At 42.5% G+C, this 19,915-nt stretch overlaps 1 protein-coding gene and 1 pseudogene across 1 annotated transcript; one reads left to right on the top strand and one right to left on the bottom strand.

Annotated features, from left to right (window-relative positions):
- Window positions 1–316: 316 nt before the first annotated feature.
- LOC139421961 (glutaminyl-peptide cyclotransferase-like) lies at window positions 317–5,452 on the bottom strand. The gene is made up of 7 exons (XM_071173104.1): window positions 4,860–5,452; window positions 4,365–4,511; window positions 3,906–4,208; window positions 3,232–3,393; window positions 3,034–3,133; window positions 2,497–2,613; window positions 317–2,169 (listed from the first exon to the last, which is right to left on the bottom strand). Exons 1-7 carry the CDS (start codon window positions 5,091–5,093, stop codon window positions 2,024–2,026), a joined length of 1,209 nt encoding a protein of 402 aa, XP_071029205.1. The 5' UTR covers window positions 5,094–5,452; the 3' UTR covers window positions 317–2,023.
- Window positions 5,453–7,000: 1,548 nt separating this feature from the next.
- On the top strand, window positions 7,001–19,509 carry LOC139422433 (uncharacterized; annotated as a pseudogene).
- Window positions 19,510–19,915: the final 406 nt, after the last annotated feature.

Genomic DNA, 19,915 nt, shown 5'->3' with positions numbered 1-19,915 from the left:
TTAGACAAATAGTAGCAGCAATGGTGCATATGTGTGTGTGTAAGGGTGGGTGAGTCTGCAAATAGTCTCTAAGATACAGGTGTGAAAAGAGCAAGTGCAAATAGTCTAGTGCAGGTGAGTACAGATAGACAGGTCTGTGCAGGTAGACTGCTTCGGGTTAGCTGTTCAACAGTCTTATGGCCTGGAGGAAAAGCTGTCCCGGAACTGACGAGATCTGATGCTCCGGTACCGCCTGCTGGAAGGTAGCAGCTCAGATGTTGGGGAAATTAACGTTTCAACCATTTTTTTCATTTATGAAATAAAACAAATCAAACAAGTTCATATATTTTTTTATTTAAGAAAATATACTCAGAGGAATTATATGCAAGCTATCATTCATTTCACATCAGTTTTTTTATACCCTACAATGAAAGTATGAGGCAATGTCAGATACTAGTGCAATACAAGGGTTGAGGTACATTACAAACTGTGTATTTTGGGTCCTGGTTGCTGATTGGCTAAAAAAGTATTTCAGTCTTGTATATCAGACAATATACCATGGGTATGACTCAAAAATACTTATTTACTGTTCTATTTATATTGGTAAACAGTTTACAGTTTACAATAGCAATAAGGCTTGTGGTATATGTCCAACATACCACACCCCCTCGGGCCTTATTGCTTAAGTATAGCATCAATAAATCTTTCACATAGGCGATTAGATGACTCAAATTGGAGCCTGGGTGCCTGCTTGTTGTGCATAAACAACTGAGTGTTAACAGACGTTATACTTAGCAAGTACCACTTCTTCTTGACTCAGGTCACATGAGGCTCGTACCCAGGACCTCTGCCTTGCTAACACACGTGACCGCCTTCCTGAAGCATCTTACCAGTTGACACCACGTGAAAAGCTAGCTACACACTGGTGCAAGTAGGGACACTTCAGGCTGAGGAGTAAGTTTCACACATCCCCATGTGCTACATTAGCAGAAACAGACTGGAACCCAGGCTATGTAACAAAACAGTGGCAGTTTCAGCATCCATTATAATAATGTTGAAACTGAGTATGCTGTAACAAGTATTGCGCATAAAATAGTTTCTCATTATGCATTATTACATTCTGCTGGCTAACACCTCAAGGTCATTGTTATGCTACAATAGTGGATGCATACAGTACGCAATAGATAATAGTTTTCAATTAGTTATTATCACTTTTGGCCAGTTAACTGGTAGATGCAACTCTTTCAGTATACAAGTGATATGTAAAGCATTGGCACTGAACCTAGTTTTGATTTTAGACGAATATCTCTAAATATCTTAATGCTCCATATACAAAGTCATACCAATATATTTAATTAATCTTCATCCTAATACATATATTTCAACAAACAGAGTTCGTGGGTGTATGTACTACTGGAAACTTTTACTTTGTATTAGCTACATGCAATTATATTCCATATAATCTGGCACTTGTCAAAGCACATATTTATTACTATATTATTACTGGGCTGGACTATAAATTACTTTTTGGGTGAACAAATATGTACAGTAATGTCTGTATATCACCTCTTTATTTAGCCTTTTAAACTGTTTTTTCTATCCCTCACTGGGAAGCACTATATACTCTAATGTTCACAACCTTATTTACTGAACATATTGAAAAAAGGCACATTATCAAGTTCAGCCATGTGTTTTTGCATAAATCTGAGACCCACATCGATTATGAGAATTAGAGGGACAGGGTATGTAAAAGGCCTCTGTAATCACAATCCTAATTTCAAAAGTTTTCTAGTTTGGCTCCAGAATGGATAAAGAAAAAACAATAAGAATAGGGTATAGAATGTGGGATTATAGGTGATGTGGAAAAATTGCCTGGTGTGATAGGACTTTGGAAATGTATGATGTGGGGATGTGATACTAAGTAATCAAGTAATTAACTGTAAGTGGGAGAGTGGCTGATATTATAAAACTAGGGTGGGTGATTGTGGCATAAAATCGAACGGATCAATGTGTATGGTCAATAATAATGGGGGAAAAATGTCAGTCAGAGTCCTATGTATTCAGCAAGGAACACCACTAGCACCTTGGTGAGATTCTCGATAGTCTGAGAATGGATGTGTTCCGCTGTGTCCTCCAGAGTGTGCATAAAGGAGGGGAAGGGCGTTGTGATCATGTGTAGTACTGGAACCCCTGCAGGCATAGAGCAGAGTGGGTGGGAATGGCAGAGAGATAGAGGAGGAGAGAAGAAAAATGAGATAGGGTAGAGTGTAGAGGACAGATAGGGTAGACAGAGTTTGATAGAGCGAGAGAGAAAACAGGCAGATGGTACATTAAGTTCTACAGGGATAAAACTAAAGCAGGAGGAAACCAATCTCTGTAGATACAGTACAGTCATAAGGCCATAGTCTAATCAGCTGTGTAGTTATTCAATGTGTACTGTTAAACATCCATTCTTATTAGTCGGTAAATGTGCTCTCTAACCATCTGTCTATCTATGTACAGTAGGTGTGCTCTCACCCTGCTGGAGGAAGGGCACATGGTCGTCCTCCACAGGGCCCAGGTTTATGTCCTTCCTAAAGTAGCTCACCTCTCTGGGGTGGGAGGACAGCAGACCCAGCTTATGGAGTCTCCTCTCTGGCAGACGGACATGAGAGCCACCGCGGGCCATGGTCAAGGCCAATGATAAAGAACAGGAGGAATAAGCAGAGAGGAGACAGAACATTGAGGGAGTAAGAACAGCTCACTCCAGGTGTCTTATTACTGTGCCTGAGTGAAATTAAAGTCAGATCAGCACTGGAGAGCCTGGTCCTGTATCAGCATGAGTCAGTCATCCACCTACCTAACTCTCTTTGCGTTGCTCCCTGGCTTTTTCTGTCATTCTAGTGTACCTCTGCCTCCTTCCCTCTACTTCACAATCTCCATTACAACATGTTTTTGCCCCATTATGATTAAAGTGAGCAATCAATGTGCTAACAATTCTTTCATTTATCTGGCAATTTTTGTGATACTGTATGTGGAGTAAAAATGTTGAGAAGTGGGGTGGGGGGGTCTTACCTGCATATATGAGCTCATCAAACCAGCGTACAGTGTTGTCAAAGTGGTTGACAAACATAGGGTCAGGTGCACCAATCAGATCCAACAGAACAAACAGGTCCTGCCAGTAAAAAGTCAGCAAATCAACACACAGAACACATTGCATACTACATATGGCTTGGCAAGGGAACATTGTAACATACACTAAAAAAGCCTCACCAAAGCATTTAACAGGGTGGTATGTTCGGCTCCTGGGGGGTGAGGGGTGCGGGACATTTGTTCAGCAAGGTAACGTGAGCCATACAGAGAGTCGGAGGGGCTTGGCTGCTCAAACGCCTCATTACCATCAAAGAAAACCAACTGCAATGTCACCTGTGACTTCTACCAGAGAGAAAAACAGACAGAGAGAAAACATGTACAGGGGATGGAGTGGTAGATCTTCTTGTAATATAACATACAGTATATGTTTAGAAAAAAAAGTTATAGGTCGAATAATATGTGACTACCATTCAATATCCTTTAAAATGCATTGCTTCTGCTGCCAACATGGGAGATGACAGGTGAGTGTTAATGATGTCTGGGTTCCAACCCATCAATGTCTGCACAGTTTAAATTGGAAATACATGTATAAATAATTCATGTGTAAGCATGGGTAAAACTCCAGATCTATAAATAGTCTGACATCTTGGGAGCGTGGCAAACTCTTCAGAGGGTAGTCCACCCACAAACGATAGCACATCATTTCATCTGTTTCCCTACGCTTTCTGCAAATCCAACATTTTATTTTCCCCATGCAACCGAGAACTTAAAAGGATCTGTGAAGTCATCACTTTCATCCTTGCCCTCTAAAGCATACCTTTGCCCTAAAGTAGCAGAGCAGACACAGTATTTACCTGTTGTTTTAGCACTTTCAGGTGGACGTCCAGTGCAGTCACCAGCTCCAGTATCATGGCACAGGGGACGGCCGCGTCGCTGGCCCCTAGGAACCTCCTGAGAGGACCGTCGGGGGTTTTGGAAGCTGGGAGCATAGCCTTGGAGTCGTAGTGGCAGGCCAGCAGCAGACGACGCGGGGCCGAGGGGTCCAGGACTGCTAGCAGGTTGGAGAAGGTGATTAGTCCCTTTGGGGTAGCAGAATTAAAGGAGTCGACCTCCAACGACCAACCCGCTGACAGGAACTCTAGATGGCTGTAGATGTGCTGTGGCAATCACAGAAAAAAAGTGTGGTTTTAATTTCAGTAAACAAAATGTTAATTGTTAGAATAACATGTAAAACAGAGATTGAGAGATACCAGTTCAGACATTACAGACGCTCTACCCTGATGTCTCTTGCAGGAGTCAATAAATTTCCTAACCTCACGCACCCTACGGCTGCCTCTTGTACCTGGTAGTCTCTCTACCAGGATGGGCCTCAGGAGAGAGTACCAAAGCCTCCCCGAATTTACCTGGCCCACCAGACGTTTGATCTGGGCCACAGTGGACCTACGGGGGTTATGGGTCAACTGCAGAAGGGGAGGACAGCAGGAGAGAGAGGAGGCAGTTGCAGTATTTTTTTCACATATGCATTTTGAAAAACTGTCTGTTACCTTGCAGAAAATATTGTTAATTATTGAGCAATCAAATATCTGACTTGAGGTTAATTTTCTACCATCAGTGAAATGTATCAATATAGATGCTATTATAGCATCTATAGTTGAACAGACAGGGTTAAGTATTCCTGCTAGCTGGGGTATGTAGGCTGTAGCAAGATAGCATCACCTAAAAAAGTATGCTCCTCCTTTCGGATTGGTGCAATATTGGAAAACTGGAGGCTACAATATACAATAAACAATACAGTATCTATCACCTACCTTGTCTCTTATTAGGTCTGGCACACGAAATTGTATGTTATCGTGCATATGAATACTGTCATCATCATCTCTTGTATCATTACTCGACAAATAAAATCCAAGTGTCAGAGCCATAGCCAGCATCCCGCATAGACAAACGAGAAGCATCCGAACTCGGGACATCCGGAGCCGGTTGCAGCGTCCCAGTAGCAGCTCCGTGCCCGTAGCAGATCGGTGCCTCCGGATGGTTCTCATGACTTGAAGTATGGATAGATTCACACAACAGTACAGTCTGGTACAGAGCCTTCCTCAACTATTTGCGTTAAAGTGCATATGATTCCAGGCTGGCGTATGGCAATGGAGAAGAACGCGCATGTTAAATATTACAAAAAAACAATATGACACCTTCCATGACTGATTGACTGTTTATGTAATTAATGAGGCCACTGGCTGCTTAGACTCGAGCCCATGTATGACATCTATTATTTCATTTGACACAATCTCAACAGGATAGGCTACCATTCAACAAGAACATAGAGGATAATTTACCTGAATGGAACACTTTACGCAGTCATGTTGGGACATGCATGCATCGGCAGATCTATTAAATTAAATCTACCAACGTCCACACCAGTCGAATATTGATTCCGCCATGTCATTCGTTATGGCCTCATTTTTTGCACGCCGAAGTTCCGTGTCTGCCGTTGGTGCAAAAACAAGAGCAGTATTCAGGCAGACAAGTTCAGACCGGTACCTGCTGCGAAAATGGTCGTGCACGAAAAGGTTTAGGTTTACAATCGATGGAGAAAAAAAGTACTGGAAAAGTGGCTTAGTGTTTTTGGAATACATTATGAAATGACAACAGGCTAGATTTAAACAAATAAAATAATCCCACATTAGCCCCCAAAATATATATGTATTGTTTTATCAATATCTGTATAATTGTACATTGTTGAATAAATGATTGAACCAGACAACTGATTGGTTAATCAAGTAGGCCACATTTCCACATGGTAATGTTCAAATCCAATATATTTCTTAAAAATCTTAGAACATTCACTGTACTCCCTAGGATAGGTCTGTGTCTAGCCTCGTGCATAATGCTGAAGCTGACCTAGAAGAGAGGAAGAAAAAAAAAAATGAAAAAAAAAATGAAAAAGAAATAAATACAAAAAAATACAAAAAAATACAAAAAATAAAAAGTGTGTATGAAAATGTGTAAATATTTGTGAAAATGTGTAGATACATGTGAATGCACTCCTTAGCACCCCGACCCCTCTCCCCATGCACAGCTGTGAGCTACAATTTTAATGAAGTCCTTTTATCCCTCTTTTATTCCTCTTTTTTTCTCCTCTTATTTTTTACCTCTATTTTTAAAACAAAACACCACGAATTCATGTCGGGAAAAGCAAAAAGGCGAAACTAACCGTTCTGATAACCTTAGGGCATTCAGCCTCGGGTGATGCCCTGCTGACCACACCCTTCTTCCTTGTTCCTGGCCTGCCCTGCCTCTTCCACTAATCCAATTGTTTCTTATGGACAGAAAAGAGCAGAGGCTCTGAGCTGTCCGATCAGGTCCATTGTCTACTTGAGCATTGAGCAAAGGGATTGGCTTTTTTTTTTTATTGCCAATGAGGTGACATGACTAGGACTAGCTGACTAGAGTAAAATTATTTGATAAATAGAGAGAGATAGGCACAATTTCCTTCACTGCTAAACTTCTGCTTGGTAAGTGATTGGCCGTAAATCAACACTAACAATTACGTCCACAGATATTGATATTTTTTATTTAGTAGCTAATAATTGTAATTTATATTTCGCTTGCTTATCTCTGCTCGTCCGCTCACTATCAAAAAATGAGTCAAGTTACTCAGCTAACGTTAGCTGGCTACCTGGCTAGCTAGCTATATCGATTTTGCTATAGAATTAACGTTAGCTCAAACGTAGCTACGTTAAGATATTTTAGTTAAAGCAGCTGAGGAAGAGGCGAAGCATATAAAAGTAAAAAATAATATTTGGTTAAAGGCGTGAAATTAAAACCAGTAACGTTAGCTAGACTGAGAGATGGCAAACTTCAGCTAGCTAGCAAGCTAACGTTACTTTGTATGGGTCTGTGAACGGTAATCGTGCATATTTGACGCCCCCTGTGGCAGATTTGAGCAATGGCACCAGAACCCGCAGGCAGGGACGAGACTCGCTGGAAAAGGTAGTTTTAGCTTCTAAAATGGCCTGTTGCATGTCTGTCAATAAGAAACGAGGCTTGAATGAGATCATGATAATTATTTACTGTAGCTAAAAAATGTAACTTATCTTACAGTAAGGATCAGCTGGACTGGAGCACATGCTGGAGGAACAGAGATTGCAGGCCTCCTGCCCATATCTGAGCCTAGGAATGGCCTCACCAAGGTTTATGCACTGACATTCTTGATTTATTTGAATTCATGAATTCTCTGTACAAGTCTTTGTGTCCGTTTATATAGACAGTATGCGGGTGCATGTCTTTGCCTGAATTCAGTACGGTTACATTATGTGGGTGGGTGTTTCTGTGTGTGATGTCTCTCCTCTAATCTATCTTCAGAAGGAGACTCTGGTCCACATGCTGCGCTATTTTGACTTTCTTCAGAGTAGGATGAGGACCCCGCAGTGCCGCTTGCCTCCCCAATGCACCCCCAAGCAGGAACCGGACACAGGTACCACCCCACCCCAGCATCAAGACAAGTACAGACTATGTGCTTGAGTTTCATATCAATGCATTTACACTATGTGTGTTTGCATGCACAGGTTCTGAGAGTGAAGAGAACACCCCCTTTGAGCCCTGTACTCCCCCTCACAATCTAAAGGCCAAATGCAAGTATGTCTGCAGTCGTTCCCGCAAGAGGGAAAGGAGGAGCTCCACGGTAACACTTTTATTAATATCACACGCTCAATATTAAGCTGTTTGAACCTTGTCCTTAGTGACCAAGGTGTTGCTGCTTTATGTTGGGAATGTATTAGAGGTCGACCGATGAATTGGGGCCGATTTCAAGTTTTCATAACAATCTGTTATCGGCCTTTTTGGATGTCGATTATGGCCGATTACATTGAAATCCACGAGGAGACTGCGTGGCAGGCTGACCACCTGTTACGTGAGTGCAGCATCAAAAGGACCTTGTGGCTGCAAGGAGCCACGGTAAGTTTCTAGCAAGCATTACACTTATAAAAACAATCAATCTTCACATAATCACTAGTTAACTACACATACTTGATGATATTACTAGGTCAACTAGCTTGTCCTGCATTGCATATAATCAACGCGGGGCCTGTTAATTTGTCATCGAATCACAGCCTACTTCAACTTCGCCAAACAGGTGATGATTTAACAAAAGTGTATTCGCGAAAAAGCACAATCGTTGCACGAATGTACCTAACCATAAACATCAATGCCTTTCTTAAAATCAATACACAGAAGTATATATTTTTAAACCTGCATATTTAGTTAAAAGTCATTCATGTTAGCAGGCAATATTAACTAGGCAAATTGTGTCACTTCTCTTGCGTTCAGTGCAAGCAGACTCAGGTTAAATGCAGCAGTTTGGGTCGCCTGGCTCGTAGCGAACTGTGTGAAGACCATTTCTTCCAAATATGACCGTAATTATTTGGCCAGAATTGTATAAAATTATGACATAACATTGAAGGTTGTGCAATGTAACAGCCAAATAAGACCGTAATTATTTGGCCAGAATTGTATAAAATTATGACATAACATTGAAGGTTGTGCAATGTAACAGCAATATTTAGACTTAGGGTTGCCACTCGTTCAATAAAATACGGAACGGTTCCGTATTTCACTGAAATATTTTTTTTTTAAATCCCGAAATGATAGTTTCCGGATTTGACCATATTAATGACAAACGGCTCGTATTTATGTGTGTTTATTATATTAGAATGAAGTCTATGATTTGATAGAGCAGTCTGACTGAGCGGTGGTAGGCGGCAGCAGTCTCGTAAGCATTCATTCAAACCGCACGTTCCTGCATTTGCCAGCACCTCTTCGCTGTGCTTCAAGCATTGTGCTGTTTAGCCTATCAACTCCCGAGATTAGGCTGGCAATACTAAAGTGCCTATACGAACATCCAATAGTCAAAGGCATATGAAATACATATGGCATAGAGAGAAATAGTCGACGTGTCATAATAACTACAACCTAAAACTTCTTAACTGGGAATATTGAATACTCGTGTTAAAAGGAACCACCAGCTTTCATATGTTCTCATGTTCTGAGCAAGGAATTTAAACGTTAGCTTTTTTAAATGGCACATATTGCACTTTTACTTTCTTCTCCAACACTGGGTTTTTGCGTTATTTAAACCAAATTGAACATGTTTCATTATTTATTTGAGACTAAATTGTTTTTATTTATGTATTATATTAAGTAAAAATAAAAGTGTTCATTGTTCATTCAGTATTGTTGTAATTGTCATTATTATTACAAATATATATATATATATATATATATAAAAACTGTCAGATTAATCGGTATCCGCATTTTTTGGTCCTCAAATAATCGGTATCGGCGTTGAAAAAATCATAATCGTGCGACCTCTAGTACATATAAGACCCTGCTTGCCATTTTATTTTCCTTTTTTTTTTTTTACCTTCATTTAACCAGGTAGGCTAGTTGAGAACATGTTCTCATTTACAACTGCGACCTGGCCAAGATAAAGCAAAGCAGTGCGACACAAACACAACACAGAGTTACACATGGAATAAACAAACATACAGTCAACAACACAATAGAGAAAGCCTATGTACAGTGTGTGCAAATGAGGTAAGATAAGGGAGGTAAGGCAATAAATAGGCCATAGTGGTGAAATAATTACAATTTAGCTATTAAACACTGGAGTGATACATGTGCAGAAGATGAATGTGCAAGTAGAGATACTGGGATGCAAAGTAGTAAAAAAATATATAAAAAAAAAAAAATAACAGTATGGTGATGAGGTAGTTGGATGGGCTATTTCCAAATGGGCTATGTTCAGGTGCAATGATCTGTGAGCTGCTCTGACAGCTGGGGCTTAAAGTTAGTGAGGGAGATATGAGTCTCCAGCTTCAGTGATTTTTGCAATTAGTTCCAGTCATTGGCAGCAGAGAACTGTAAGGAAAGGAGGAATTGGCTTTGGGGGTGACCAGTGAAATATACCTGCTGGAGGGCGTGCTACGCATGGATGCTGCTATGGTGACCAGTGAGCTGAGATAAGGCGGCGCTTTACCTAGCAGAGACTTATAGATGACCTGGAGCCAGTGGGTTTGGCGATGAATATGAAGCGAGGACCAGCCAACAAGAGCATACAGGTCGCAGAGGTGGGTAGTATATGGGGCTTTGGTGACAAAACGGATGGCACTGTGATAGACTGCATCCAATTTGCTGAGTAGAGTGTTGGAGGCTATTTTGTAAATGACATCGCCGAAGTCAAGGATCGGCAGGATAGTACGTTTTACGAGGGTAAGTTTGGCAGCATAAGTGAAGGATGCTTTGTTGCGAAATAGGAAGCCGAATCTAGATTTAATTTTGGATTGGAGATGCTTAATGTGAGTCTGGAAGGAGAGTTCACAGTCTGACTAGACACCTAGGTACAGTGCCTTGCGAAAGTATTCGGCCCCCTTGAACTTTGCGACCTTTTGCCACATTTCAGACTTCAAACATAAAGATATAAAACTGTATTTTTTTGTGAAGAATCAACAACAAGTGGGACACAATCATGAAGTGGAACAACATTTATTGGATATTTCAAACTTTTTTAACAAATCAAAAACTGAAAAATTGGCCGTGCAAAATTATTCAGCCCCCTTAAGTTAATACTTTGTAGCGCCACCCTTTGCTGCGATTACAGCTGTAAGTCGCTTGGGGTATGTCTCTATCAGTTTTGCACATTGAGAGACTGAAATGTTTTCCCATTCCTCCTTGCAAAACAGCTCGAGCTCAGTGAGGTTGGATGGAGAGCATTTGTGAACAGCAGTTTTCAGTTCTTTCCACAGATTCTCGATTGGATTCAGGTCTGGACTTTGACTTGGCCATTCTAACACCTGGATATGTTTATTTTTGAACCATTCCATTGTAGATTTTGCTTTATGTTTTGGATCATTGTCTTGTTGGAAGACAAATCTCCGGCCCAGTCTCAGGTCTTTTGCAGACTCCATCAGGTTTTCTTCCAGAATGGTCCTGTATTTGGCTCCATCCATCTTCCCATCAATTTTAACCATCTTCCCTGTCCCTGCTGAAGAAAAGCAGGCCCAAACCATGATGCTGCCACCACCATGTTTGACAGTGGGGATGGTGTGTTCAAGGTGATGAGCTGTGTTGCTTTTACGCCATTGCATTGTTGCCAAAAAGTTCAATTTTGGTTTCATCTGACCAGAGCACCTTCTTCCACATGTTTGGTGTGTCTCCCAGGTGGCTTGTGGCAAACTTTAAACGACACGTTTTATGGATATCTTTAAGAAATGGCTTTCTTCTTGCCACTCTTCCATAAAGGCCAGATTTGTGCAATATACGACTGATTGTTGTCCTATGGACAGAGTCTCCCACCTCAGCTGTAGATCTCTGCAGTTCATCCAGAGTGATCATGGGCCTCTTGGCTGCATCTCTGATCAGTCTTCTCCTTGTATGAGCTGAAAGTTTAGAGGGACGGCTAGGTCTTGGTAGATTTGCAGTGGTCTGATACTCCTTCCATTTCAATATTATCGCTTGCACAGTGCTCCTTGGGATGTTTAAAGCTTGGGAGATCTTTTTGTATCCAAATCCGGCTTTAAACTTCTTCACAACAGTATCTCGGACCTGCCTGGTGTGTTCCTTGTTCTTCATGATGCTCTCTGCGCTTTTAACGGACCTCTGAGACTATCACAGTGCAGGTGCATTTATACGGAGACTTGATTACACACAGGTGGATTGTATTTATCATCATTAGTCATTTAGGTCAACATTGGATCATTCAGAGATCCTCACTGAACTTCTGGAGAGAGTTTGCTGCACTGAAAGTAAAGGGGCTGAATAATTTTGCACGCCCAATTTGTCAGTTTTTGATTTGTTAAAAAAGTTTGAAATATCCAATAAATGTCGTTCCACTTCATGATTGTGTCCCACTTGTTGATTCTTCACAAAAAAAATACAGTTTTATATCTTTATGTTTGAAGCCTGAAATGTGGCAAAAGGTCGCAAAGTTCAAGGGGGCCGAATACTTTCGCAAGGCACTGTATGTGTAGTTGTCCACATATTCTAAGTCAGAACCGCCCAGAGAAGTGATGCTGGACGGGCGGACAGGTGCGGGCAGCGATCGGTTGAAGAGCATGCATTTAGTTTTACTTGCATTTAAGAGCAGTTGGAGGCCACGGAAGGAGTGTTGTATGGCATTGAAGCTTGTTTGGAGGTTTTACACAGTGTCCAAAGAAGGGCCAGATGTATACAGAATGGTGTCATCTGCGTAGAGGTGGATCATAGAATCACCAGCAGCAAGAGCAACATCATAGATGTATACAGCGAAAAGAGTCGGCCTGAGAATTGAACCCTGTGGCACCCCATAGAGACTGCCGGATGTCCGAACAAAAGGGCCTCCATTTTGACACACGGAACTCTGTCTGCGAAGTAGTTGGTGAACCAGGCGAGGCAGTCATTTGAGAAACCAGGGCTGTTGAGTCTTGCCGATAAGAATGTGGTAATTGACAAGAGTCGAAAGCCTTGGCCAGGTCGATGAAAACAGTTACACAGTATCGTCTCTTATCAATGGCGGTTATGATATCATTTAGGACCTTGAGCGTGGCTGAGGTGCACCCATGACCAGCTCGGAAACCAGATTGCATAGTGGAGAAGGTACGGTGGGATTCGAAATGGTCAGAGAACTGTTTGTTAACTTGGCTTTCAAAGACCTTAGAAAGGCAGGGTAGGATAGATATAGGTCTGTAGCAGTTTGGGTTTAGAGTACCTCCCTCTTTGAAGCTGACTGCAGCAGCTTTCCAATCTTTGGGGATCTCAGATGATACGAAAAAGGATAATTTTAGAAAGAGAGGTTCCAGATTGTCTAGCGCAACTTATTTGTAGGGGTCCAGATTTTGCAGCTCTTTCAGAACATCCGCTATCTGATTTGGGTGAAGAAGAAATGGGGGAGGCTTGGGCAAGTTGCTGTGGGGGGTGCAGGGCTGTTGACCGGGTTAAGGGTATCCAGGTGGAAAGCATGGCCAGCCGTAGAAAAATGCTTATTGAAATTCTCAAGTTTCGTGGATTTATCGGTGGTGACAGTGTTTCCTAGCCTCAGTGCAGTGGGCAGCTGGGAGGAGGTGCTCTTATTCTCCATGCTTTACAGTGTCCCAGACCTTTTTGAAATTTGTGCTACAGGATGAACATTTCTGTTTGAAAAAGCTAGCCTTTGCTTTCCTAACTGCCTGTGTATATTGGTTCCTAACCATTGAAGTGTATTTGAAGTGTCTGACTTCAAATAGATTAAGGGAGGCTCGCTGTAGTGTGCATTCTACCAAGCAGTGCAGTCTGTAAAAGCTGGCTTTAACTCAGTTGGAAGGATTCCATCAGATTTGAATCATCTACAGTTCCTGGTGCAAGGGAGAGAGACAGAGAGAGAGAGAGAGTGAAACATAGCCAACATAGCCCTTCATCTTTTTACAGTGCTATTTGAGGATGTTTGGGTCACCCCTAAAACAACCCACACGAAAGTGTCCCGCTTGCCCCGCCATGACCCCACTGACTTGGTAAGCCTCACAGAATCATGTTTTCACAACACAAATCTTGAGTGTATAGTATGATGCCGGAGAAGAAGGCTGGCGTTTTACGTGTCCCCAACCGATAGTTTTTTGGTTGTTTTAACTTTTTTTGTTTGTTATTTTGTTCATAATGTTGCCGCTACTGTCTCTTATGACCGAAAATAACTTCTGGATATCAGGACTGTGATTACTCACCACGGACTTGCAGAATCCTGTCCTTTAACGAGTCTGACGAGCCCGACGCGAACGATATACTGCTTTCTCTGGAACAGGCCCAGATTCCCGTGATTTGCATGAAGAGGAGGGGGAGAAAAAGGGGCCAGAGGGCGAGCTGCCTTCTGAGAATTTGTAGGCGATCAAATAAACCTCCACTTCCTTCCATTCTGCTAGTAAACGTGCAATCTTTGGAGAATAAAATAGATGACCTAGGCGGAAGATTAAACTACCAACGGGACATTCAAAACTGTATTAACCTATGCTTCACGGAGTCGTGGCTGAACGACAATACTATCAACATACAGCTGGCTGCTAATACGCTGTACCGGCAGGATAGAACAGCGGCGTCTGGTAAGACAAGGGGAGGCGGATTATGTATTTTTGTAAATAACAGCTGGTGCACGATATCTAAGGAAGTATTGAGCTATTGCTCACCTGAGGTAGAGTATCTCATGATAAGCTGAAGACCACACTATCTACTTAGAGAGTTTTCATAGCTGTTTACATAACAACACAGACTGAGGCTGGAACTAAGACAGCATTGAATGAGCTATATTCCACCATAAGCAAACAAGAAAACGCTCACCCAGGGGCGACGCTCCTAGTAGCCGGGGACTTTCATGCAGGGAAACTTAAATCCGTTTGACCAAATTTCTATCAACATGTTAAATGTGCAACCGGGGGGGAAAAAACTCTGGACCACCTTTACTCCACACACAGAGACTCGTACAAAGCTCTCCCCACACTCCATTTGGCAAATCTGACCATAATTATATCCTCCTGATTCCTGCTTACAAGCAACAATTTAAGCAGGAAGCACCAGTGAGTGACTAGATCAATAAAAGTGGTCAGATGAAGCAGATGCTGAGCTATAGGACTGTTTTGCTTGCACAAACTGGAATATGTTCCGGGATTCCTCCGATGACATTGAGGAGTACACCACATCAGTCATTGGCTTCATCAATAAGTGCATCGATGACGTCGTCTCCACAGTGACCGTACGTACATACCCCAACCAGAAGCCATGGATTAAAGGCAACATTCGCACTGAGCTAAAGCTAAAGCTGCCCTCAGACGAACCATCAAACAGGAAAAGCGGAAATAAGGGACTAAGATCGAATCGTACTACACCAGCTCTGATGCTCGTCGGATGTGGCAGGGCTTGCAAACCATTATAGACTACAAAGGGAAGCACAGCCGAGAGCTGCCCAGTGACACGAGCCTACCAGACAAGCTAAACTACTTCTATGCTCACAGAGGCAAATAACACTGAAACATGCATGAGAGCGCCAGCTGTTCCGGAAGACTGATCACGCTCTCCACAGCAAATGTGAGTAATTAAACAGGTCAACATTCATAAGGCCGCGGGGCCAGATGGATTACCAGGACGTGTACTCTGAGAATGCTTTGACCAACTGGCAAGTGTCTTCACTGAGATTTTCAACCTCTCCCTGTCTGAGTCTGTAATACCAACATGTTTCAAGCACACCACCACAGTCCCTGTGCCCAAGAACACTAAGGTAACCTGCCTAAATGACTACAGACCCGTAGTACCCACGTCTGTAGCCATAAAGTGTTTTGAAAGGCTGGTCATGGCTCACATCAACACCATTATCTCAGAAACCCTAGACACTCCCATTTGCATACCACACCAACAGATCCAAAGATGATGCAATCTCTATTGCACTCCACACTGCCATTTCCCACCTAGACAAAAGGAACACCTATGTGAGAATGCTATTCATTGACGACAGCTCAGCGTTCAACAAATCAAATCCAATTTTATTAGTCACATGCGCCGAATACAACAGGTGCAGTAGACCTTACAGTCAAATGCTTACTTGCGAACACCTAACCAACAATGCAGTTAAAAATAAAATAAAAATACAGGTAATAATAAGAAAAAAAAGTAACAAGTAATTTAAGAACAGCGGTAAAATAACAATAACGAGACTATATACAGGGGGTACAGGTAAAGAGTCAATGTGCGTAGGGCACCGGTTAGTTGAGGTAATATGTACAGTTGAAGTCAAAAGTTTACATACACCTTAGACAAATGCATTTAAACTCAGCTTTTCACAATTCCTGACATTTAATCCTAGTAAAAATTCCCTGTCTTAGGTCAGTTAGGATCACCACTTCATTTTAAGAATGTGAAATGTCAGAATAATAGTAGAGAGAATGATTTATTTCAGCTTTTATTTCTTTCATCACATTCCCAATAGGTCAAAAGTTTACATAAACTTAATTAGTATTTGGTAGCATTGCCTTTAAATCGCTTAACTTGGGTCAAGCGTTTCAGGTAGCCTTCCACAAGCGTCCCACAATAAGTTGGGTAAATTTTGGCCCATTCCTCCTGACAGAGCTGGTGTAACGGAGTCAGGTTTGTAGGCCTCCTTGCTCGCACACGCCTTTTCAGTTCTGCCCACAAATGTTCTATGGGATTGAGGTCAGGGCTTTGTGATGGCCACTCCAATACCTTGACTTTGTTGTCCTTAAGCCATTTTGCCACAACTTTGGAAGTATGCTTGGGGTCATTGTCCATTTGGAAGAACCATTTGCGATCAAGCTTTAACTTCCTGACTGATGTCTTGAGATGTTGCTTCAATATATCCACATAATTTTCCGTCCTCATCATGCCATCTATTTTGTGAAGCGCACCAGTCCCTCCTGCAGCAAAGCACCCCTACAACATGATGCTGCCACCCCCGTGCTTCATGGTTGGGATGGTGTTCTTCGGCTTGCAACCCTCCCCCTTTTTCCTCCAAACATAACGATGGTCATTATGGCCAAACAGTTCTATTTTTGTTTCATCAGACCAGAGGACATTTCTCCAAAAATACAATCTTTGCCCCCATGTGCAGTTGCAAACCGTATTCTGGCTTTTTTTATGGCGGTTTTGGAGCAGTGGCTTCTTTCTTGCTGAACGGCCTTTCAGGTTGTCGATATAGGACTTGTTTTACTTTGAATATAGATAATTCTGTACCTGTTTCCTCCAGCATTTTCACAAGGTCCTTTGCTGTTGTTTTGGGATTGATTTGCACTTTTCGCACCAAAGTACGTTCATCTCTAGGAGACAGAACGTGTCTCCTTCCTGAGCGGTATGACGGCTGCGTGGTCCCATGGTGTTTATACTTGCATACTATTTTTTTGTACAGATGAACGTGGTACCTTCAGGCATTTGGCAATTGCTCCCAAGGATGAACCAGATTTGTGGAGGTCTACAATTTATTTTCTGAGGTCTTGGCTGATTTCTTTTGATTTTCCCATGATGTCAAGCAAAGAGGCACTGAGTTTGAAGGTAGGCCTTGAAATACATCCACAGGTACATCTCCAATTGACTCAAATGATGTCAATTAGTCTATCAGAAGCTTCTAAAGCCATGACATAATTTTCTGGAATTTCCCAAGCTGTTTAAAGGCACAGTCAACTTAGTGTATGTAATTGTGAATTATAAGTGAAATAATCTGTCTGGAAACAATTGTTGGAAAAATTACTTGTGTCATGCACAAAGTAGATGTCCTAACCGACTTGCCAAAACTATAGTTTGTTCACAAGAAATTTGTGGAGTGGTTGAAAAACGCTTTTTAAAGTGTATGTAAACTTCTGACTTCAACTGTACAAGTGGGTAGAGTTATTAAAATGACTATGCATAAATTATATCAGAGAGTTGCAGCGGTGTAAAAAGGGGGGGGGGGGGCAATGCAAATTGTCTGGGTTGCCATTTGATTCAGGAGTCTTATGGCTTGGGGGTAGAAGCTGTTTAGAATCCTCTAAATACCATAGTACCCTCAAAGCTAGTCAATAAGCTAAGGATCCTGGGACTAAATACCTCCCTCTGCAACTCGATCCTGGACTTCTTGACGGGCCACCCACAGGTGGTAAGAGTAGGTAACAGCACATCCGCCACGCTGATCCTCAACACCGGGCCACTCAGGGGTGCATGCTTAGTTTGCCGATGACACAACAGTGGTAGGCCTGATCACCAACAACAACGAGACAGCCTATAGGGAGAAGGTCAGAGACCTGGCCGTGTGGTGCCAGGACAACAACCTCTCCCTCAACATGATCAAGACAAAGGAGATGATTGTGGACTACAGGAAAAAGAGGACCGAGCAGGCCCCCATTCTCACGGGGCTGCAGTGGAGCAGGTTGAGAGCTTCAAGTTCTGTGATGTCTACATCACCAACAAACTCACATGGTCCAAGCACACCAAGACAGTCGTGAAGAGGGCACGACAAAACCTATTCCCCCTCAGGAGACTGAAAATATTTTTTATGGGTCCTCAGATCCTCAATAGGTTCTACAGCTGCACCATCAAGAGTGGTTGCATCACTGCCTGATATGGCAACTGCTCGGCCTCCGAACCGCAAGGCAGAGGGTAGTGCGAACGGTTCAGTACATCACTGGGGCCAAGCTTCCTGCCATCTAGGACATCTATACCAGGCGGTGTCAGAGGAAGGCCCTAACAATTGCCAAAGACTCCAGCCACCCTAGTCATAGACTGTTCTCTCTGCTACTGCACAGCAAGCGGTACCGGAGCCAAGTCTAGGACCAAGAGGCTTTCTAAACAGCTTCTACCCCAAGCCATAAGCCTCTGAACATTTAATCAAATGGATACCCAGACTATTTACATTGTCCCCCCCTTTACACTGCTGCTACTCTCTTGTTATCATCTATGCATAGTCACTTTAATAACTACCTACATGTACATATTACCTCAACTAACCAGTCACCCCGCACATTGACTTTGTACCGGTACCTCCCTGTATATAGTCTCGCTACTGTTATTTTACTGCTGCTCGTTAATTACTTGTTACTTTTATTTCTTATTCTTATCTGTGTTTTTTTAAACTGCATTGTTGGTAAGGGGCTTGTAAGTAAGCATTTCACTGTAATGCCTGTTGTATTCGGCGCATGTGACTAATACAATTTGATTTGAAATGATGTTAGGTACATGAGTATGTTCAAGTCAAATATAAAGCCACTGTTCCCCCTAGCTGTCGGAAGGTGAAGCTGTGGTGAGGCATGAAGGAGGGTGGCAGTCCTCATCGGGGGAGGAGGGGGACATCACCAGGACCCCCAAGCAACAACTAGTCCCTCTGAAGTCGTAGACCAGCAGCACAGGACGCCGGCGCAGTGGCAACGCCTCCACCAGGGTTCACCCTCAAGTCCCTCCACCCCTAAAGAAGAAGAGTGTCAATGGCTTTATCATGTTCTGCCTCATCAGCAGGAAGACCTAGCTCTGGTGAGTCAACCCTATAACCCCCATAACCCTGTGTTTCAGCTGGATGTTCTCTACCTCTGTGTGTCTATAACTAAGATGGCTGCCATGTCTCTGAACAGCACTCACCCTGGCACTCCGTCTACTGTGGTCACCAAGGAGCTGGCCAGCCTGTGGCACATCATGCCCAAGCAGGAGAGGCGTGTCTACTGGTCAGTATCCCTCTCACTGTGTTGGTCTCTGTACTCTGATATTGTAGTTTGGTAATGAGAGGATGTGCTTCATTAGTTTCTTTAGAGGAATGTGTGTTCGTTTTATCTCTCTCAGTCTGAAGGCTCGTCACTTCAGCCGCCAGCAGAACCAGACCGTAAGGAGTGAGCTGGTGGAGGGAGAGGGAGACCGGGAGGAAGAGGACTGTGTACCCACCCCCTCCACATGCTGCTGGCCCAGAGAGACCCTTGTGCTGCAGCCAGAGGAGGCTCATAGAGAAGCTACCTCCTGACACTGACCCTTCACTGACCATATGCATCTAGCATTGGATGTCCATATTTATATCTGTGTCCATATTCAAATAAACACTGTTTATTTAAGTCTTACTGTATGAGTTAATTATGGAGTTTGTTGGAGGTTAAATTATATTCACAAACGCAGACACTTAATTCTGTCTTGCACGCCACATTTGAACTGTTACTTATTGTTTTCTACTTCAAGTTGAAATATATTTATACAAAATGTTCAAACTTGATTTTAAAGATATCATTGATTACATTTTTACTTGGGAGTTTTCTATTTACATTAAGTGAGGTCTTCCCTTGGGTTATAATGCCAAGGCAGTGTTTTACTAGTCATGTCATTCTGTAACGATTGTCCTCCTCCTTCTGACGAAGAGGAG

This window comes from Oncorhynchus clarkii, chromosome 12 (assembly GCF_045791955.1).
Source record: "Oncorhynchus clarkii lewisi isolate Uvic-CL-2024 chromosome 12, UVic_Ocla_1.0, whole genome shotgun sequence".
NCBI lineage: Eukaryota > Metazoa > Chordata > Actinopteri > Salmoniformes > Salmonidae > Oncorhynchus > Oncorhynchus clarkii.
Note: the sequence above shows the minus strand (reverse complement) of the source record. Positions and strands in the feature narration are given on the sequence as shown.